Source organism: Triticum urartu, chromosome 5A, assembly GCF_056163025.1.
Source record: "Triticum urartu cultivar PI428250 chromosome 5A, HENAU_Tu73, whole genome shotgun sequence".
NCBI lineage: Eukaryota > Viridiplantae > Streptophyta > Magnoliopsida > Poales > Poaceae > Triticum > Triticum urartu.
Window position 1 is genome coordinate 517841538 of NC_141877.1, and position 15550 is coordinate 517857087.

At 46.2% G+C, this 15550-nt stretch overlaps 3 protein-coding genes across 3 annotated transcripts; 2 read left to right on the plus strand and 1 right to left on the minus strand.

Annotated features, from left to right (window-relative positions):
* Window positions 1–1902: 1902 nt before the first annotated feature.
* On the plus strand, window positions 1903–2464 carry LOC147972387 (F-box/FBD/LRR-repeat protein At1g13570-like). The gene is made up of 2 exons (XM_087524315.1): window positions 1903–2107; window positions 2139–2464. Exons 1-2 carry the CDS (start codon window positions 1903–1905, stop codon window positions 2462–2464), a joined length of 531 nt encoding a protein of 176 aa, XP_087380441.1.
* Window positions 2465–2757: 293 nt separating this feature from the next.
* On the plus strand, window positions 2758–3612 carry LOC125507233 (putative cyclin-F1-1). The gene has a single exon (XM_048671882.1). It carries the CDS (start codon window positions 2758–2760, stop codon window positions 3610–3612), a length of 855 nt encoding a protein of 284 aa, XP_048527839.1.
* Window positions 3613–11381: 7769 nt separating this feature from the next.
* On the minus strand, window positions 11382–14335 carry LOC125510122 (seipin-2). The gene is made up of 2 exons (XM_048675213.2): window positions 13033–14335; window positions 11382–11892 (listed from the first exon to the last, which is right to left on the minus strand). Exons 1-2 carry the CDS (start codon window positions 14230–14232, stop codon window positions 11467–11469), a joined length of 1626 nt encoding a protein of 541 aa, XP_048531170.2. The 5' UTR covers window positions 14233–14335; the 3' UTR covers window positions 11382–11466.
* Window positions 14336–15550: the final 1215 nt, after the last annotated feature.

A 15550-nucleotide genomic window follows, 5' to 3' on the forward strand; every position in this document is an offset into this window, starting at 1 on the left:
TAAAGACAATTATCATAAACAAAGAAATATAATAATAATGCTTTTATTATTGCCTCTAGGGCATATTTCCAACACCTATGTCAGTATATGTCAGTTTGTGAACCTATGTCAGTATGTGTCTGTTTCTGAACCTATAATCATTGTTGTCCAATGTGTCCATGTTGATGTTGTTTATCGATTGCATTTCAGTATATATGTGAAATTATTGGTTTGGTTGTGCTTCACTTACCAACAAGTTATCTGTTGGTAAACAAATTCTTGCAGAGCAACTGTCGGCCATGGCTACTAGCTAGCTAGGCATGAAAAGTGTCAGCAAACATACATACCTAGACGTACAGACTATGTGTTGGCCAAAATATATACTTATATAGACAGCATAAGTGTCGGCAAAGGTTCAAATATATCCAAACAGAATATGTGTCGGGATAGAGACATACCTAGAAGAACAGCATATGTGTCGACAAAAGTAGGGTGTAAGTGCACACCTGAACTGTCGGCGTACCTAGGATGTATGCCCACAAACCATCTGTCGGGGTACATAGGGTGTATGTCCACAAGCGAACTGTCGGCGTAGGTAGGGTGTATACTGTCTGAAAAAGTGTCGGCAAGTGAACTTCTGTCGGCGATGCCTTTCCCCACAGCAAGTCCTCCGACTGTTTTCTCTTTTATCAGCATATGTGTTAGCGACAAGCTATGTGTCGGCAAAGGTACCCTATGCCAACAGATTGATGTGTCGCCGAACCTTGACCGTGGTGTAGTGGCGGTTCTCGGCCACGGCGAAATACCTAACGAGAGCAAACGAGAGGGGAAACATGGGAAAGGCAAGAGGACATCACGGCGGTGTCAATGGCACCCTAGGGGAAGACAGGGGAGCTCGGGGCGGCGCAGATCGAACGGCAATGTTACGGTGGCCGAAGGTTGAGGAAGACGGCAGCGACGTCGATGCGGGGGTGCTGGACTTGATCTCGTTGGCGCAGACGAAGTAGCGGAGGAGTTCGGAGCTCCTCGACAAGCTCCTAGCCTGCAGGGAGAGCAGTGGCTGTGTGGACGGGGTCGGTCATGGTGGTCGTGGCGTCTGACTTCGTCCAGATCGACGGGATCGAGCGAGCGAGGAGGAGAAGTAGATCTGGGAGGGGGCGTCGAGGAGTGAGGCCATGGGGGGCAGGGGAGGCAGGGCGTCACCCTTATCCATTCCCCTTCGATGCCGGCGAGGTGGTCGGGCGGGAGCTCGGCTCTGTAGCGACGCGGCTCGGGGAAATATAAGTTGTGGTGGCGAATATAATACACATAATCCATATTGTTATGCACTAGCGCGTGCGCGTGAAATAGATGGATTATGATTCCGTACCCAATAAGATGAATATGTGTGTGTTAGAGAGAGAGGAAAGGGGGGAGAGAGTGAGGAAGAGGAAGGAAGAGAGAGTGTGTGTGAGAATTTGATGATAAAAAATGTCGTCAATGTCACTTAATATGTGTGAGAATATTAAATGTAATATTAACATAACTAATATTGAACTCTTAAAGTTAATGTGACCCTGTTGCAACGCACGGACGTTTTTCTAGTTAGACTATAGAGTGTGTGTTCGGAGTTGAAATATGCACTTCTTTCCATTTTTACACGATTCAACATTGTTTGGTCGATCCAGATTCAACATTGTTCGAGGAAAGCGAATGAAATGGCGCAGAAGTTAGCTGGAGGTTCTTGTGTTTCAAATTTGTCAGTTTTGGGGGCTGTGATCCACCTGCTTTTATTTTGCAAAAATATATTCAACGACGCCAAGAGGCTTTTCCCGTCAAATTTCTTTTATTCACTCGCAATTATTACGCATGCCGCGCTGACCCCGCCGCCCCCCAACCTCCCGCTCGCCCAGCTCTCCCACGGCACTGTGGGTCGCCGGAGAGATGCCTCCGCGGCGCCGCTCTTACAGGCCCCGTAGGGTGGTTGATGCCGCCGTGGTGGAGGCGGACGCCCTGATCTCCCTGCCAACGGACGTCCTCGCCGACATCCTCAACCGCGTCGGGCCCCGCGACGCCGTCCGCACGTCGGCGCTCTCCCGCGCCTGGAGACGCCGATGGGAGGCCCTTCCATGGCTCGACCTTGATTTCGGTGCTCATCACAATCTTGGGGCCGTCGACAGCTAGCATCCTCCTCCGCTGCCCCGGCCGCATCCGGCGCTTCCGCGCCTACATTGAGGAGCCCTACAAAGGCCGCATCCACGACTGGCTCCTCGTCCTCTCCCGCGGAGGTGTTGGCATCCTCGACATCTCCGGCTTCCTGACCATCCCCTCCTCCGTCTTCACCTGCAGCCGGCTCACCTCCCTCCTTTTCTTCTTCTGCACCATCCCGCTGCTACCCCCGGGCTTTGAAGGTTTGCCAGAGCTGAGGGAACTTACTCTCAACACCGTCGACTTACAAGAAAACAGCCAGTACCAACTGGAGGAGATCATTGCGACCTCAAATTAAGAACAAAAAACTTGAAATAGTGCAGCAGCGACCCCCCCCCCCCCCCCCCCCCCCGGGTGATTTTTCAAAAAAAAAATTGAAATAGTGCAGGTCCGAGTCGGTACCTTAATTCCGAAACTAAATGGGTGTCAAACCCGGTCAGAGCACCCGTATCCCATCTATATATACCTGGCGCAATGCGATCGCCAAAGCCCCGCTTCTCTTTCGTCGGCTGCTGACAGACAACTCTCCTTCCACGTATCGACTGCCATCTCCCCGGTCGCCGGCAGCCCAGCCCTCGCTGCGTGTGGCCAATGCTGCTCCAGCCGATGAACAACCTGCGACAAGCCGACGTCCCGGCCGTTCATCCTGTCTCTTGGGTCATGGGCGCCCGGCGAGAAAACCCGGGGCTCAAGTGCGCGGATCCCTACGAGCCCGACGTCGACGCGGACCTCCGGGCCAAGGAGAGGGAGCCCAGGGAGCACCCTGACGCCGACTACATGTCCAAGATGCAGCAGGGCCACCTGAGCCCGTCCATGCGCGCCGAGCTCGTGCTCTGGATGGACGCCTTCGCCCGCCACCTCGGCGGCCTCCCGGAGGGCACGCTCTGCCGCGCCGTCGCCTACCTCGACCGCTTCCTGTCCGTGCGCCCCGTTCCGGCCCACGACGAGGCGCTCCAACTCGTGGCCGCCGCTGCCGTCTCCCTAGCCGCCAAGCACGAGCAGTTCGCCAGCGGTCGGAGGCTCGACGCCGAAGTCGTCGAGGCGTTCCTCGGGACCACCGTGCACGTGGTGGAGGAGATGGAGTGGGAGCTCTTCATGGATCTCGGCTGCGCCATGGACGGCCCGACCGCGTACACCTTCGTCGAGCACTTCACGAGGTTCTTCCAGCGGGAAGACGAGCTCTTGGTGAGGTCCCTCGCGCTTCGGTTGGTCAACCTGACGTTGGGGTTTTTCGGGTTCGTTGGACGGATCCTGCCGTCCGCCATGGCTGCATCGGCGCTGTTCCTCGCCACGCAGATGCTCGGCGTGCCGTTGAGCCAGAATCTGCTGGAGGAGGTGACGGGGTACAAGGCGGTGGATTTGATGGGTTGCATATGCGCCTTAGAGAAGCTGCTTCTAAGCAAAATCTCTAATCTGCAAATGACGTGCTACAAGGCCATGGAGTAGATGGACTGTGTATGTGATGCGCCTTTGCATATGTCGTTATTTTGCAAACCCTAATCCAGAGAATGTAATTCGATGCGATTGATGTATGTATCATGGATGAACAAAAACTGTATTCTTTATGGGGATGTTTATAGGAATTTAATTAGTTACACGATGGAACTCAAAATTAAGTCCGACCTCCGTTGTCATTCATTCTACTGCCTGTGTGATATGGGTCCCAAATTTTAATAAGTATAAGGGTGTGCTTGGTTTTTGTCACCGGATGAAACATAATGGGCCGGACCCATCCCCACGGACGCGCTTGGTTCGTCGCAGAATAGGAACCCACCGGTTCCAGGAACGGCATATTCACCCATATTCTTCCCTGAAAATGAGTGGACCACGCGGAACGGCTTCGAAGCAGAAAATTGAGTGGTTCCGGCACCTAGCGGCAGATCGCTAGCCGCTCTTCCCGTCTAAAGATTAGTGCAGCACTATGCAAAATAAAAAGCTAGTCATTTTGCTTTGTGAATACACAGATATCAAATATGTTAATACGGTACGCGAGGTCCCACCAGAGCCACCTTTTAGCCCAATGGTTCAGGGTTTGCTTGCATGTGCTGCCATTCTCTCTCTTCTCTCTTTCAAACTAACTAGTAAGCATGCACGTGCAACGCACGGATCATCATGTGAAAACAATCAGCATTCATCTTAGAAAAAAATAGATCAGTAAAATAAACAAAATATAATGGTGCACCAACAAAATATAATGATGATCAGCATAATGAAAATAAAGCTAGGGATATTCAGAAATGTAAAGTATTGTTCATGGACAGGGATGCTCTCTGAACCTACACATTACACTTGCATCCTTTATAGTAGTAAGATCAAAAAATAGCTAGGCATTGGTGATCATGAATTTACCTTCTAACCAAGTTATTTGCTTCATTATCTGGATTCTCTTTTTAGCGAGAAAACATCCGATCTATTCATCTTCAATCATGACAGTACAACAAACATCAGAAATAATAAAATTTACATCCACCTAGCGACAACTACAAGCACTGAAGCGAGCGGAAGGCACGCCGCCGTCATCGCCCCTCCCTAACCGGAGCTGGGCAAAACTTGTTGTAGTAGACAGTCGAGTAGTCGTCGTGCTAAGCCCCCATAGGACCATCGCAGCAGAACAGCAACCACCGCCGATAAAGAGTTACGTAGATCAGAAGGATCCAACCTGAAGACACGAACGTAGACGAACGACAAACAGATCCAAGGAAATCCACCACAAGCAGATCCGCCGGAGACACACCTCCACACGCCCACCGACGGTGCTAGGTGCACCACCGGGACGGGGGCTAGGCGGGGAGAACCTTATTCCATATTCAGGGAGCCGCCGCCGTCTCGCCTTCCTAAACAAGACATAAACCCTAACAAAACTCGAAAACACATCTAAAAACGGAGCCCCCCACAGGCAAGGGTCGGGATCCACTGCACCACTGACCACGCCCCCATGGCCCTATTCTCCTGACTTCACTCCTAAAAATTCCACGTGCCTAAATGACTATTAAGCCATGAGACACTCCTTCAATCATGAATTTAATGCCTATAAGTTCAACAATCCAAGGATACATTTTAAGGGCGAATGAATGAGAAATGCTAAATGATAAACTTGTTGTGTAAAAGCAAATAAAACTGTGGTAAAATTCTTGGTGCTTAATTCTGTTTGGTTGTTTTTCTTTTTGTATCCTCCTCAGCTAGAACTACCATCTGCTTGGTGCAGAGTGAGCCTATGTTGGCGGTTTACAAAAAAATGGATGGAAGACACAACCAACTAATCTAGCTATCTACTGTATGTTCACTGATAATACTCCCCAACACTTGTCACCTTGCTAATCTTAAGATTATTTTCCCTCAAATACCCTATTAACTCTACTCCATGTTAGAATTCACAGTCGTGCTTACGATATTGGTCAAGCATTTTATGGTTTAACTTTACCAAATCAGTATAAGATCTGCACTTCACGCTTTTGTAGGCGTAGTAGATGAACAGTACATCACTACAATAGCCGATAGTAGTATCTGATTCATGGAGCACGGCCGCAATGCTCAGAAAAGACAATTTAATGGGCAGGGCAACATCAGTAGAAGGAAGAATACGTATGCCCATGAGTAGTGGATGATACACCTCTATTCTGAAAAGTGAAGTTACCAATGTGCAGAAAAGTAATAAAGCTTCATTAACTTTCAAGTAGTAGGTCACTTCTACAACCATTTGCAAGTGTGAGCCTGAAGCGTGTGACCCTGAATTGTGTTTTTTGTCAAACCTGCTCTCTTTTAGTTCATAGTAGACTTGATATATTCATCTGTAAACTTGTATACTACAATCCTAACTGTTGCAGACAGATTTCAATTTAATTTCCCGGGTTTCATACTGGATGTACTTTTTCCAGTAAAATAACTTTCTTGCTCTGAATTACTCAGCAGACTGTCCGTATATGGCAAGGTAATGCCGATGGGCGCTACGGTTGCAGGCACACAGTAAAAGATCATGGCAAAGTAATAAAGCCAGAACACATGTTTTTTTAAATTAATTTTCAAACATAACAGCTTGCTACTTCAAGGCTACTCGTGGCTTGGCTGTTCGGCGTACCTCAGGTGGAGCACAGGCAGTCGGCGCTCCGGCAAAGTTAGTAGATCGTTTTTCCGGCGAAATTGGTAGAACGGCGAGACTGGATGCTTCCTTAGAGGGGCTTGAGGCCGTCTTTTATGTATCAGACCATCTCACAATAGTATCCTGGACAGAGAGGAATAAGCATTTACTTTTTAGTTTGTGGGCTACAGTCTTGGAGGTAAATAAGAATATTTAGAGTATAAATTGTATGAAAGACAACAGTGCTACTGATTGCATCACTTATCCGAACAAAACAAACCATAGATATTTGGCGTGAAAACATTTACCTTTTAGAATAAGATGTTTCCAATACAACCACAGCCGCAGAGAAATTTTGTGGCAGGAATGTAAATTGACCGTTTGAAGCAAGTTTATACTTCAGATGATAATGAAACTTAAACATACATGAATGCCTACGAAACAGTTCATCACTCCTCTTCTCACCCATTCAAACAAGCTGTAATAAATCATACTGTATTATAGCAACAACGACAATGGAGAACATGAAATCGTCCATATCCAAGGGCTAATCTAGATGGCAGAGAGAAGCAAGAGGAAGGGAGGGAAAGGAAGAGATGAGGAATAAGGCGAGTTACCTAGCCCGTCGGTTGCACGCAAGGAGTCAGCAGGGTGACGCAGAGGGGCTAGTCCGTAGCAGGCAGAGAAAGGGCGGCGGCACCACCTGAAACTTAAATAGAAGTTGATGTTCTTCTCATAGACCCAAGAGTATTTTACTTGTTCAAAATACAAAGGAAAATGAGAGAAACAAGTAACCAATTAAGCATCAGAGGGAATTTGTACATAGTTCTTTCATTTTGTAAAGCATCGACACTGGGACCCTGTATAAAAGATGTATATTGCAAAGATCAAAAGATTAATCTCGTACTTCCTTCTCTCAAACCATTGCATATATGAAAGAAATGACTTGACAAAACTCAACCTTAATGCTGTCAGAAATAGGTGAAGGAATCATTAATTGGACACATAAGCCCGTCGTGCCCCGCCGTCGCATACTCCTAAGACATCATGGCTGGACGGCACTGAAGCGCATGGAGACCAGCAAGTCACGGCGGACGCCATTGAGGGCGCCGACATTGTAGATGGCTGATGGCCTAAGTACCATGGGCAACAAAAATCAGAAAAAATTAGGAAACGACGAACCATTTTTTGCACGGACAGTTTGTTGCCCAGTAATGCTTACCCTGTAGTATTGCGCCATCCAATCCAATCCCCAACGATCAACAACTCGCAACCAAACCCAGACAACGACGCAATCCGCGGCTATTGGAATCGAACGCTGAATCCATACAATGGTCCTGGTACATAGAAGCGAGAGGGGCGCACGGGCGAACTCACGAACCTGGTACATGGACTTGGGAAGTTGTAGATGGTGTCGTTGTTGCCGCGGATGACGCTGACGGCCGGAGATTCGGTCACCCAGTGGGCCGGCACCACCATGATGGCGCACGGCGCCTCTGTGCCGGCGATGGCCGCTGGCTGCCACAACCTGAAGAAGCGCCGCGCCGGTATCGTCTCGTCCGCGGCGAACACCGTGGAGGGCGCCGACGTTACTGTAGTGTCGCAGGATGCGTCCTTCTCGATCTGGGCTAGAGAAAAAAGGGTGGGCGGAATCGATCCACGAATCACGGTTTTGCAGGTGGGGCCGCGTGGATCCTGGGGAGGCGGAGCACTTGGACGATTGGCAGACCACGGGCGGCGGCAGAACATTTGATCTGACGCGTTCATCTAAATGGCAGACCATAGACCTAATATTGACGGTAGAATGTGTTTAAGTTAAGTTAATCGAAAGGTTGTGGTTATCCCGTGTACAGTTTGTTGTGTGACTTTGACAGAATTTAAGTTTGCTCTTTTAATAGTAGTTTAGCTTCATTCATTTATTTCACCTTTAGTAACTTAAATCATCCATATCTCGTAACCAAAATTTTGATTCCAAAAATTTATATATATTTCAACTCATGTCGCAAAGACCTTTAAAACAAGACCGATTTTGGATACATTTTAAATAGGTTTAAAATTCATGAAACATATGTCACATAAATCATATCTATTTCAATATCACATTTTTGGGAAAAAATTCACTCTTATGAAATAAATAGTTGGACATTTAAAAAATAATCAGTTTCGTAAGTTGACATTACGGTTTCATATTGTTTTCATTTTCAGAACCCACATTTCACTTTTCATAAGCTTGTTTCTTAAAAATGATATCTATTTCAATTCCACATTTTTGGAATAAAATATTTCTCTCTTTTGAAATAAACTATTACACATTTTTAAATAATCACTTTCATAAGTTAACATTTCAGTTACATATTATTTTCATTTTCAGAACCCACTTTTCACTGGCTTGTTTCATAAAAATCACATCTATTTTAATTTCATATTTTTAAATAACATGTTTCACTCATTTGAAATAAATAGTTACACATTTCCAACTAATCAGTTTCACAAGTTGATTTTCAGTTTAATATCATTGTCATTTTCGAAAGCCGCATTTTAAATAGTTACACATTTGGATTTTACAAAGTGTTGTCTAAATTTAAGAAGTATCCATTTTGATTAACAGTGTTGACGATGCTAAGTATTAGTTTATTCTTTGATATATTTGCCTTTCGTTCTTGATAGCAATCAACATGACACTATTTGATTTACTATTTTAACAAATGCAACTTTGCATAAGAAATCTTACATGAAACATGCCACGAACATCATTATGTAACATCACAAAATAATAGAATATATGGGAGGGCAAAGAGGGTAAATATGCTTGAATGAGCAATTTTGCAGTTTATTGATAGAACAACTGTGGTCAATTCTAAACTAAATGCATATCATATTGATGCCTCTTTTATTTGTTCAAAATCATTGTTGGATACACTGCTTCTAAGCACCCATAGGTCGCATGAAACAATTTGTAAAGGTTCTCTATCATTTTATCGCATGTGCCAATTCCGCGGGAGGGTTCACAAGAAGGATATAAGCTATAAATAGATGTAATGTGTCCAGCGTTGCTTGAAAATTTTGCCAATGTGTAATTTCCATCTTGCAAGATGTAGCACTCATGCTGATAATAAATATATCGTTTCCAAATTGTTCATGTGCATGTCTTGCTTTTTTGTGACTCCAAACATATGCTCATAAAAGACTTATGTTTCATCACAAGAAATAAAAATAACATATACATATATACATATACACATGACGTATCGACAGGGCGCGGCGTGCCGCCGCGCGGGCATTGCTAGTATCCTCTAAGACCTATGCAATTTACTGGACTACTATTGTGCAATTTTCTTTTAGAATGAATACCAAGGAGTAAATTTTTGGCTCCGTCGCTGGTGGTGCCCCTTGTTTCAAAGAGAGGGGGCGGGTTATTCACATTTAATTTGATGGCCAGAAGCAAATTGAAAGCTAATCAGTGGTAATTAAGACCCCTAGGGGTATGTAAATTCACTTTTATCTCAGTGCCCTAGTTTTTCTGTATAAGTTAGATGGACAAGGGAGAAAATGGCCTGGCAGCCAACAATTCTATGGTTTGCCATGTACTCCGTATGTGCAACCAACAATTCACTTTTATCTCCGTATGGTGGAGAGGCAAGATGGCGTTGAGAAATAGATTGCTTTTTTTAGCAAATACTATGAAACAAATTACTTGTTTTGAGGCAAGTGAAATAGATTACTTGGTTGACAGACAAACATACTGTAGTGGTAGCGGTAGGGGGGCTTGGGCCAAATCTCCAGCCCAACTCCTATTTGACGCCCTAAACGTCTGTTAGAGTGTCTTTTGCAACTTGGCACACCCTCTAACCCGGCGCGCAATCCTGGGCTGGCCCATTCATTTTTATATTCTTTCTAACCTTCAAAAGATATAGGACTGTGTTGTGGGAGATTCGAACTCCAGCCCTCCATGTTCAGTGCCGACGCCCGACGGCGCTAAACACTGTGAGCATATTTTGTTGTGCAATCTTACTTCTTTTTCTCTTGTTTGTGACAAATGTAAGGTTAAAAAAGGTGTTATGTTTCCTGTATGGTTTTTCTTTTCTTGGTTTTTTTGTTCTATATATGGCCGTTTTTTCTATTATTTTTTCTTTCTTTTTTGTTTTCTTTTTTTATTTCATCAACTTTCTTCAAATTTGTGAAATAAATCCTGAAACATGCGAGCATCAGGAATTGAACCCTAGTGGGTCGAGAATACCACTGTCCTCCTAACCATCCAGCCACAGGTTGCTTTGCACTTCTTACCAAAATCTAAAGAAATAAGGCTGGCTTAGGAGTTAGGAGTGGTTCAACCGGTAATCCATAGCTGATACGAGCACATATTGCTTCTGGGTGAACAGTAAAAGCAAAAAAAAAAAGTAAACAAAATACACATCAAAGATGAAAAAGTTTTCTAATGGCGTGCAAATTTCTTGGCGATTTGACATCGGGGGAGCTCGGGACAGAAAAATGAAAATCGTTGCTCCAAAATCAAGAATTTTTAACCTTTCTCAAATCACCGATTGTTCCTTTTGTCCAGAGCTCCTCCAATGCCCAACCGCCGCGAATTTTGCACTCCTTTAGAAAACTTGTTCATCTTTGATGCAAAGAAAAGAAAAAACAGATTTTTTTTTTATGTCCACTGTTCATCCTGGGGAGCTAGCACCGAAACAAGGTCATAATGGTTCAATCTGTTACCAAAAATTTACCATTGACAAAACCAGAACAAAAATATCACAGCTTTTCTGAAAGAAGAAGCTCAAAGCAGCTTATCTGAAAACCACGACTATGCATTGTGCACAGCAGCGCCCGATGACAAAAATTCCAGCACTTTGGTGATGTTGACGGTGAAGAAAACAAGGGGCATAACTTGGCCTGGAAGGATCTTCATGCTACCAACCACAGAAGGTATTTGGCTTCTGGCATCATTGCATCATATTACATCTGTTAGTACTATGCAGTAACATAAGTAGCTCATCCTTACGGATATAGCAGCAACCACAGAAACAAAATGAGAAGAGCAAGATTTAACTTGCCTACTCAGAGAATGGCAAGCTCCACGACAGAGATGGCGAAAGAGGGCATATGTAGCATCATCAGCATGGTTAGTAAGCAGTCAGTCTATCATGACACAGTGGCACCCCCTTGTACATTTATTTTCAAGTGTACATTACATGAGTTACCCTCAGGAGCTACACCGCATTTCCTCAACTTCTGGGAAATATACAGGGTCTACAACAAACGACGGCGAGCAACAGTTCGAAAACAAAGACCGCCATGCTGCTCCACACAAACATGGTCCATCTCCAGTGCCAGAGTACTCTCTTGAGCAGAGGGAGCTCGGCCTCCAGCTTTATCGACGCGTCATAGATCTCTGGGATGCCTGCACCAGTTGCAAACTCGGCTCGTTGCTCGAGCACTATCCTTACTCCTGTTATTGGCTTGAAAGCCTCCTTAATGCCCGTCATTTTTAGTTTGATAACCTGAGATTCAGATGAATAGCCGGACAAAAGAGAAACACTTTGGAAAAAGGTTTCTATGAAATGCATGTGGACGCTCTTGAACTTTAGCATGCATGGTTGACTCGAAGCCGTGACCACTTTCCCATCTGCAGATAGAAGCTCTGCCCTCACCTGAACTCAGAGGAAGAAGGCAAAATCAGATGGAGAGGATATTAGTGCTAACTAGTACTGAGTGTAACAAATGTTGTGCATATAATTTTGGACAGATACAGTTATACACTGATAGCTCTGTGACAGGAACGATCTATATTGCGTATGCATACATACTATGAATTCTAAACTCATAAGTTTGAAGAAAACATGAATTGGGTATATAATGCTTTCACATCCTTCAAAAGTATGGCACATTCAGTTGGAAAGAAGGACATTTCATCATGAAAATGAACCGTGGAGCAAGAAACAGCAAGTTGACTTAACTCTCTTATTGATATGCATATGGCTGTATCTGGTTGAAAGCCATATGCACAGGCATACTCAGTTGTAGCATGTTTTGTTAGATCTTTGAGAAAATGTAATGACTTCATAGCTTAGTCGAACAAATAACATAGGCTGCCTGACACCGCATGCACTGCATCTATCCCACCAAACATGTTTTAGATTCACTAATTGACCTATCCGGCCTGGTTTTGCATGTCAACAATCTACTTTCTAGTCTCATATCCATTTGACGTTGTCATGGATTATATATCTCATTCCGTTGAGCCGCTTATAAATATTTGGATGTTTGGCTAGCTGTTCTTTTCATAATCAAGTTACATACAGATGCATTATTGTGTTCCTGAACATATGATGTGAAATGTGAGAGCAAAACAATTGGATAACAGAACTTATCTAGCTTTGTTCAACTTTACAAAACAATGTTGGCCCAACCTCCTTATCACACAGCTTTACAAGTAAGCACAGTAAAGAACAGCAACTACAAACTAATTCTCGGACCATCAATTTATATCACATATACAATAAATTTCTTCAAATTCAGAACTATGCCTTCTAAGCTTGGTAGCCTTTCCTAATCAAAATTATTGCTGACATCTCAATGCACAACAGAGTTGCAGTTAATAACTTCTTATTTATCATGTATTGTCCAAAGTTACATGATGAAAGACATAAATGGGCAGGAATCTAATTTGTAACCATCAGTTCATTTAGCCACACTTCAATGCGGTATACTCTGTTCCCTTGATAGCTAAGGCATTTTTCAAGGAAATTATCATGTCAAACTACTTTGACAAGGACCAGCAAGAAAGGTACCTGGAAAACCCCAAGCCTCCTGTTGTAATCCGACTCAGGCAGCGTCAGCAACACCTCGAGCTGCATCCGCTGTTGCGGCGGCACCAACCGCCCCACCGGCACAAATGCCACAGGGCTCGGCTTGGTGTAATCGAAATTCAGGTTCTCTGTCACCTGAACGGGCTCCTCCACCACTTTCCCCACCAAGACCCCCCCTGCCGTGAACGCCATAGCGAGCATCATGCACAGAAGCACGCAGACGTACATGGCCCAGAGCGCCCCCCAGAGCAGCCTCGCCACCACGCGCGGAACCCCGTCCCCCGCTCCGAGCCACGCGCCCACGGCGCCGGTGGCCTGCCCCGCCACCCCGAGAGCCCAATCCCTCGCCCGCTGCGCCGAGCCGAGCGGGTCGGTCACGAAGAGGAACCACCATTGCAGCAGCCGGAAGGGGAACGTGAGGCAGGCGACGAGCGCGCTGACCTGGAACACCACGGCTTTGATGACGAACACGGCGAAGGACTCGAGGAAGGCCGGCGGCGCCGTCGCCATCGGCCTGTAATCCGGCGCCGCGGCCTCTGACTCCGCATCCTTCTCGTCCACTTCCTCCTCGGGGACCGCCGACTCCGCATCCTTCTCGTCCACCTCCGCCTCGGGGGCCGCCGACTCCGCACCCTTCTCGTCCACCTCCGCCTCGGGGGCCGGCGGCTCCGAATCCTTCTCGTCCACATTCGCCTCGGGGGCTGCCGGCTCCGAATCCTTCTCGTCCACATTCGCCTCGGGGGCCGCCGGCTCCGCGTCCTTCTGGTCCACCTCCTCCTCGAGGGGAGGGGGAGAACGGGGCGCGCTGGTGGCCTCGGAGGAATCGGAATCGGAACCGGAATCGGGCTTGGCCTTGCCCGTGTCCTTGCCCTTGTCGGGCTCATCGGCCGCGGTGACGGAGACGGAGACGGTGACGTTGGAATCGGAATCGGGCATGGCCTTGTCCTTGTCGGGCTCATCGACCGCGGTGACGGTGGACGCGGCGGAGGCCGAGGGGGAGACGGGGTCGTCGGGCTGCGTCAGGATTTTGGCGCGGCGCGGGCGGCGGCGGAGGGTGGAGGAGGACGGGGTGTGGGGTGAGGGAGGGGGAGGGGGAGTGGGGAGGGCATCGGAGACGTCGAAGAAGTCGGATTCGGAGGTGGGCGGTGCGGAGGGCGTGGCGGCGGGGTCGTCGGCGTCCATCGGAGGGGAACCGGATGCGTGGCCGGGGAAGGGGGCGAGGAGGCGCTCGGCGGTGCGGGGGCATGGACAGGTGGAGGATTTCCTTGGAAGGAATCGTGGGCGGTGAACGGTGGGGGAAGGCGGGCGGGCATTTTGCAGTTACGCCCTTGTAGATTGCACTTTTCTCCCTCGTAATATCTGTGTTTTTCGGATGGCTTTACTCCCTTTGCCCTAACCATTTTCTTTACTGCACACTCTCTCCGTAAAGAAATATAAGAGCGTTTACGCATCCGGTTCCTTCCAAGTAATAATTATGTTTTTCATGTTGTTAAATTTACGCACTTACCACTTTTGTTAGAAAAATTATACTTACCGCTTTGTTTTAACTAGCCCTGACAAAGTGTTGCGAGGATCGAATGCCACATTGATCGAGGCATCGAGGACATTGCCCAGGTAGGACACCATTAACCATGGTTGAACCAAAAACTTTGAAAAGCATGACCTACTGGTGCGGGGACACATATATTGGTGCGGCAGAAAAAGAGGGAAATTCACCAAGATGTCTTCGAGGGCGGTTGACTCGAAATTGCATCAACGTTCGAGAGTTGTGAAAACATTTGACTTTGTGGACCATGCGTCGGAGCTTAAAGTCATGAAATAAGTTGGCATAATATTAATCTATAAGAAAGACCTCACATGTGACATATGAGAGTAGTAATATAAACTTGTACATTGATGCAGCATGACAGATTATAGGTACAAAAAACTAAATATGCAAACGAATTACTCCCTTTGTAAAAAAAACATAAAAGCATTTAGATCACTAGCTTCTATTTGTTTACGGAGGGAGTACCATGCAAAATCTGAGACCATGGTATGCAATCGGAACTACTCCACGCACGACTGCACGACCTTTGCACGACGGATGAATCCAGTGGCCGATGCCTTTTTCATTCATATGCATGTGCGGCTAGATTTCAGCATCGTGCGTGGATCGTGCGATTTCTGTCGTGTGCATAGCAGGACTCGTATGCAATTAAACAATCACATTTACTACCAACTTCGGCCACCTACCAATGCAACATAGATTAACCATAATTGCACAAATACAATATTGCAATGCATGTAATAAAATAATATCAATTTAGGATACATGTACAACAAGTACCAACTTAAAAGAATTCAACATTAATGATAACTAGCGAAATGTCTGTGTTACCATAGAATAATAATAAAAACTGCACATAAACACTGATTTGGGAGGCGAGTGATGACATGAATGCATGAGGGTCAAAGACGGGCAACAAATCGGATGTCAACCTAGGTATCCATGGGCTCC

Excerpts from the sequence above, each read along its gene's own strand:
- LOC125510122 (XM_048675213.2), bottom strand. The coding sequence starts at position 14,232 with ATGGACGCCGACGACCCCGCCGCCACGCCCTCCGCACCGCCCACCTCC. Across the intron at positions 11,893-13,032 it reads GGAGGCTTGGGGTTTTCCAG|GTGAGGGCAGAGCTTCTATC; the intron begins GTACCTTTCTTG and ends CTCTGAGTTCAG.
- LOC125507233 (XM_048671882.1), top strand. The coding sequence starts at position 2,758 with ATGCTGCTCCAGCCGATGAACAACCTGCGACAAGCCGACGTCCCGGCC.
- LOC147972387 (XM_087524315.1), top strand. The coding sequence starts at position 1,903 with ATGCCTCCGCGGCGCCGCTCTTACAGGCCCCGTAGGGTGGTTGATGCC. Across the intron at positions 2,108-2,138 it reads ATGGCTCGACCTTGATTTCG|CTAGCATCCTCCTCCGCTGC; the intron begins GTGCTCATCACA and ends GGCCGTCGACAG.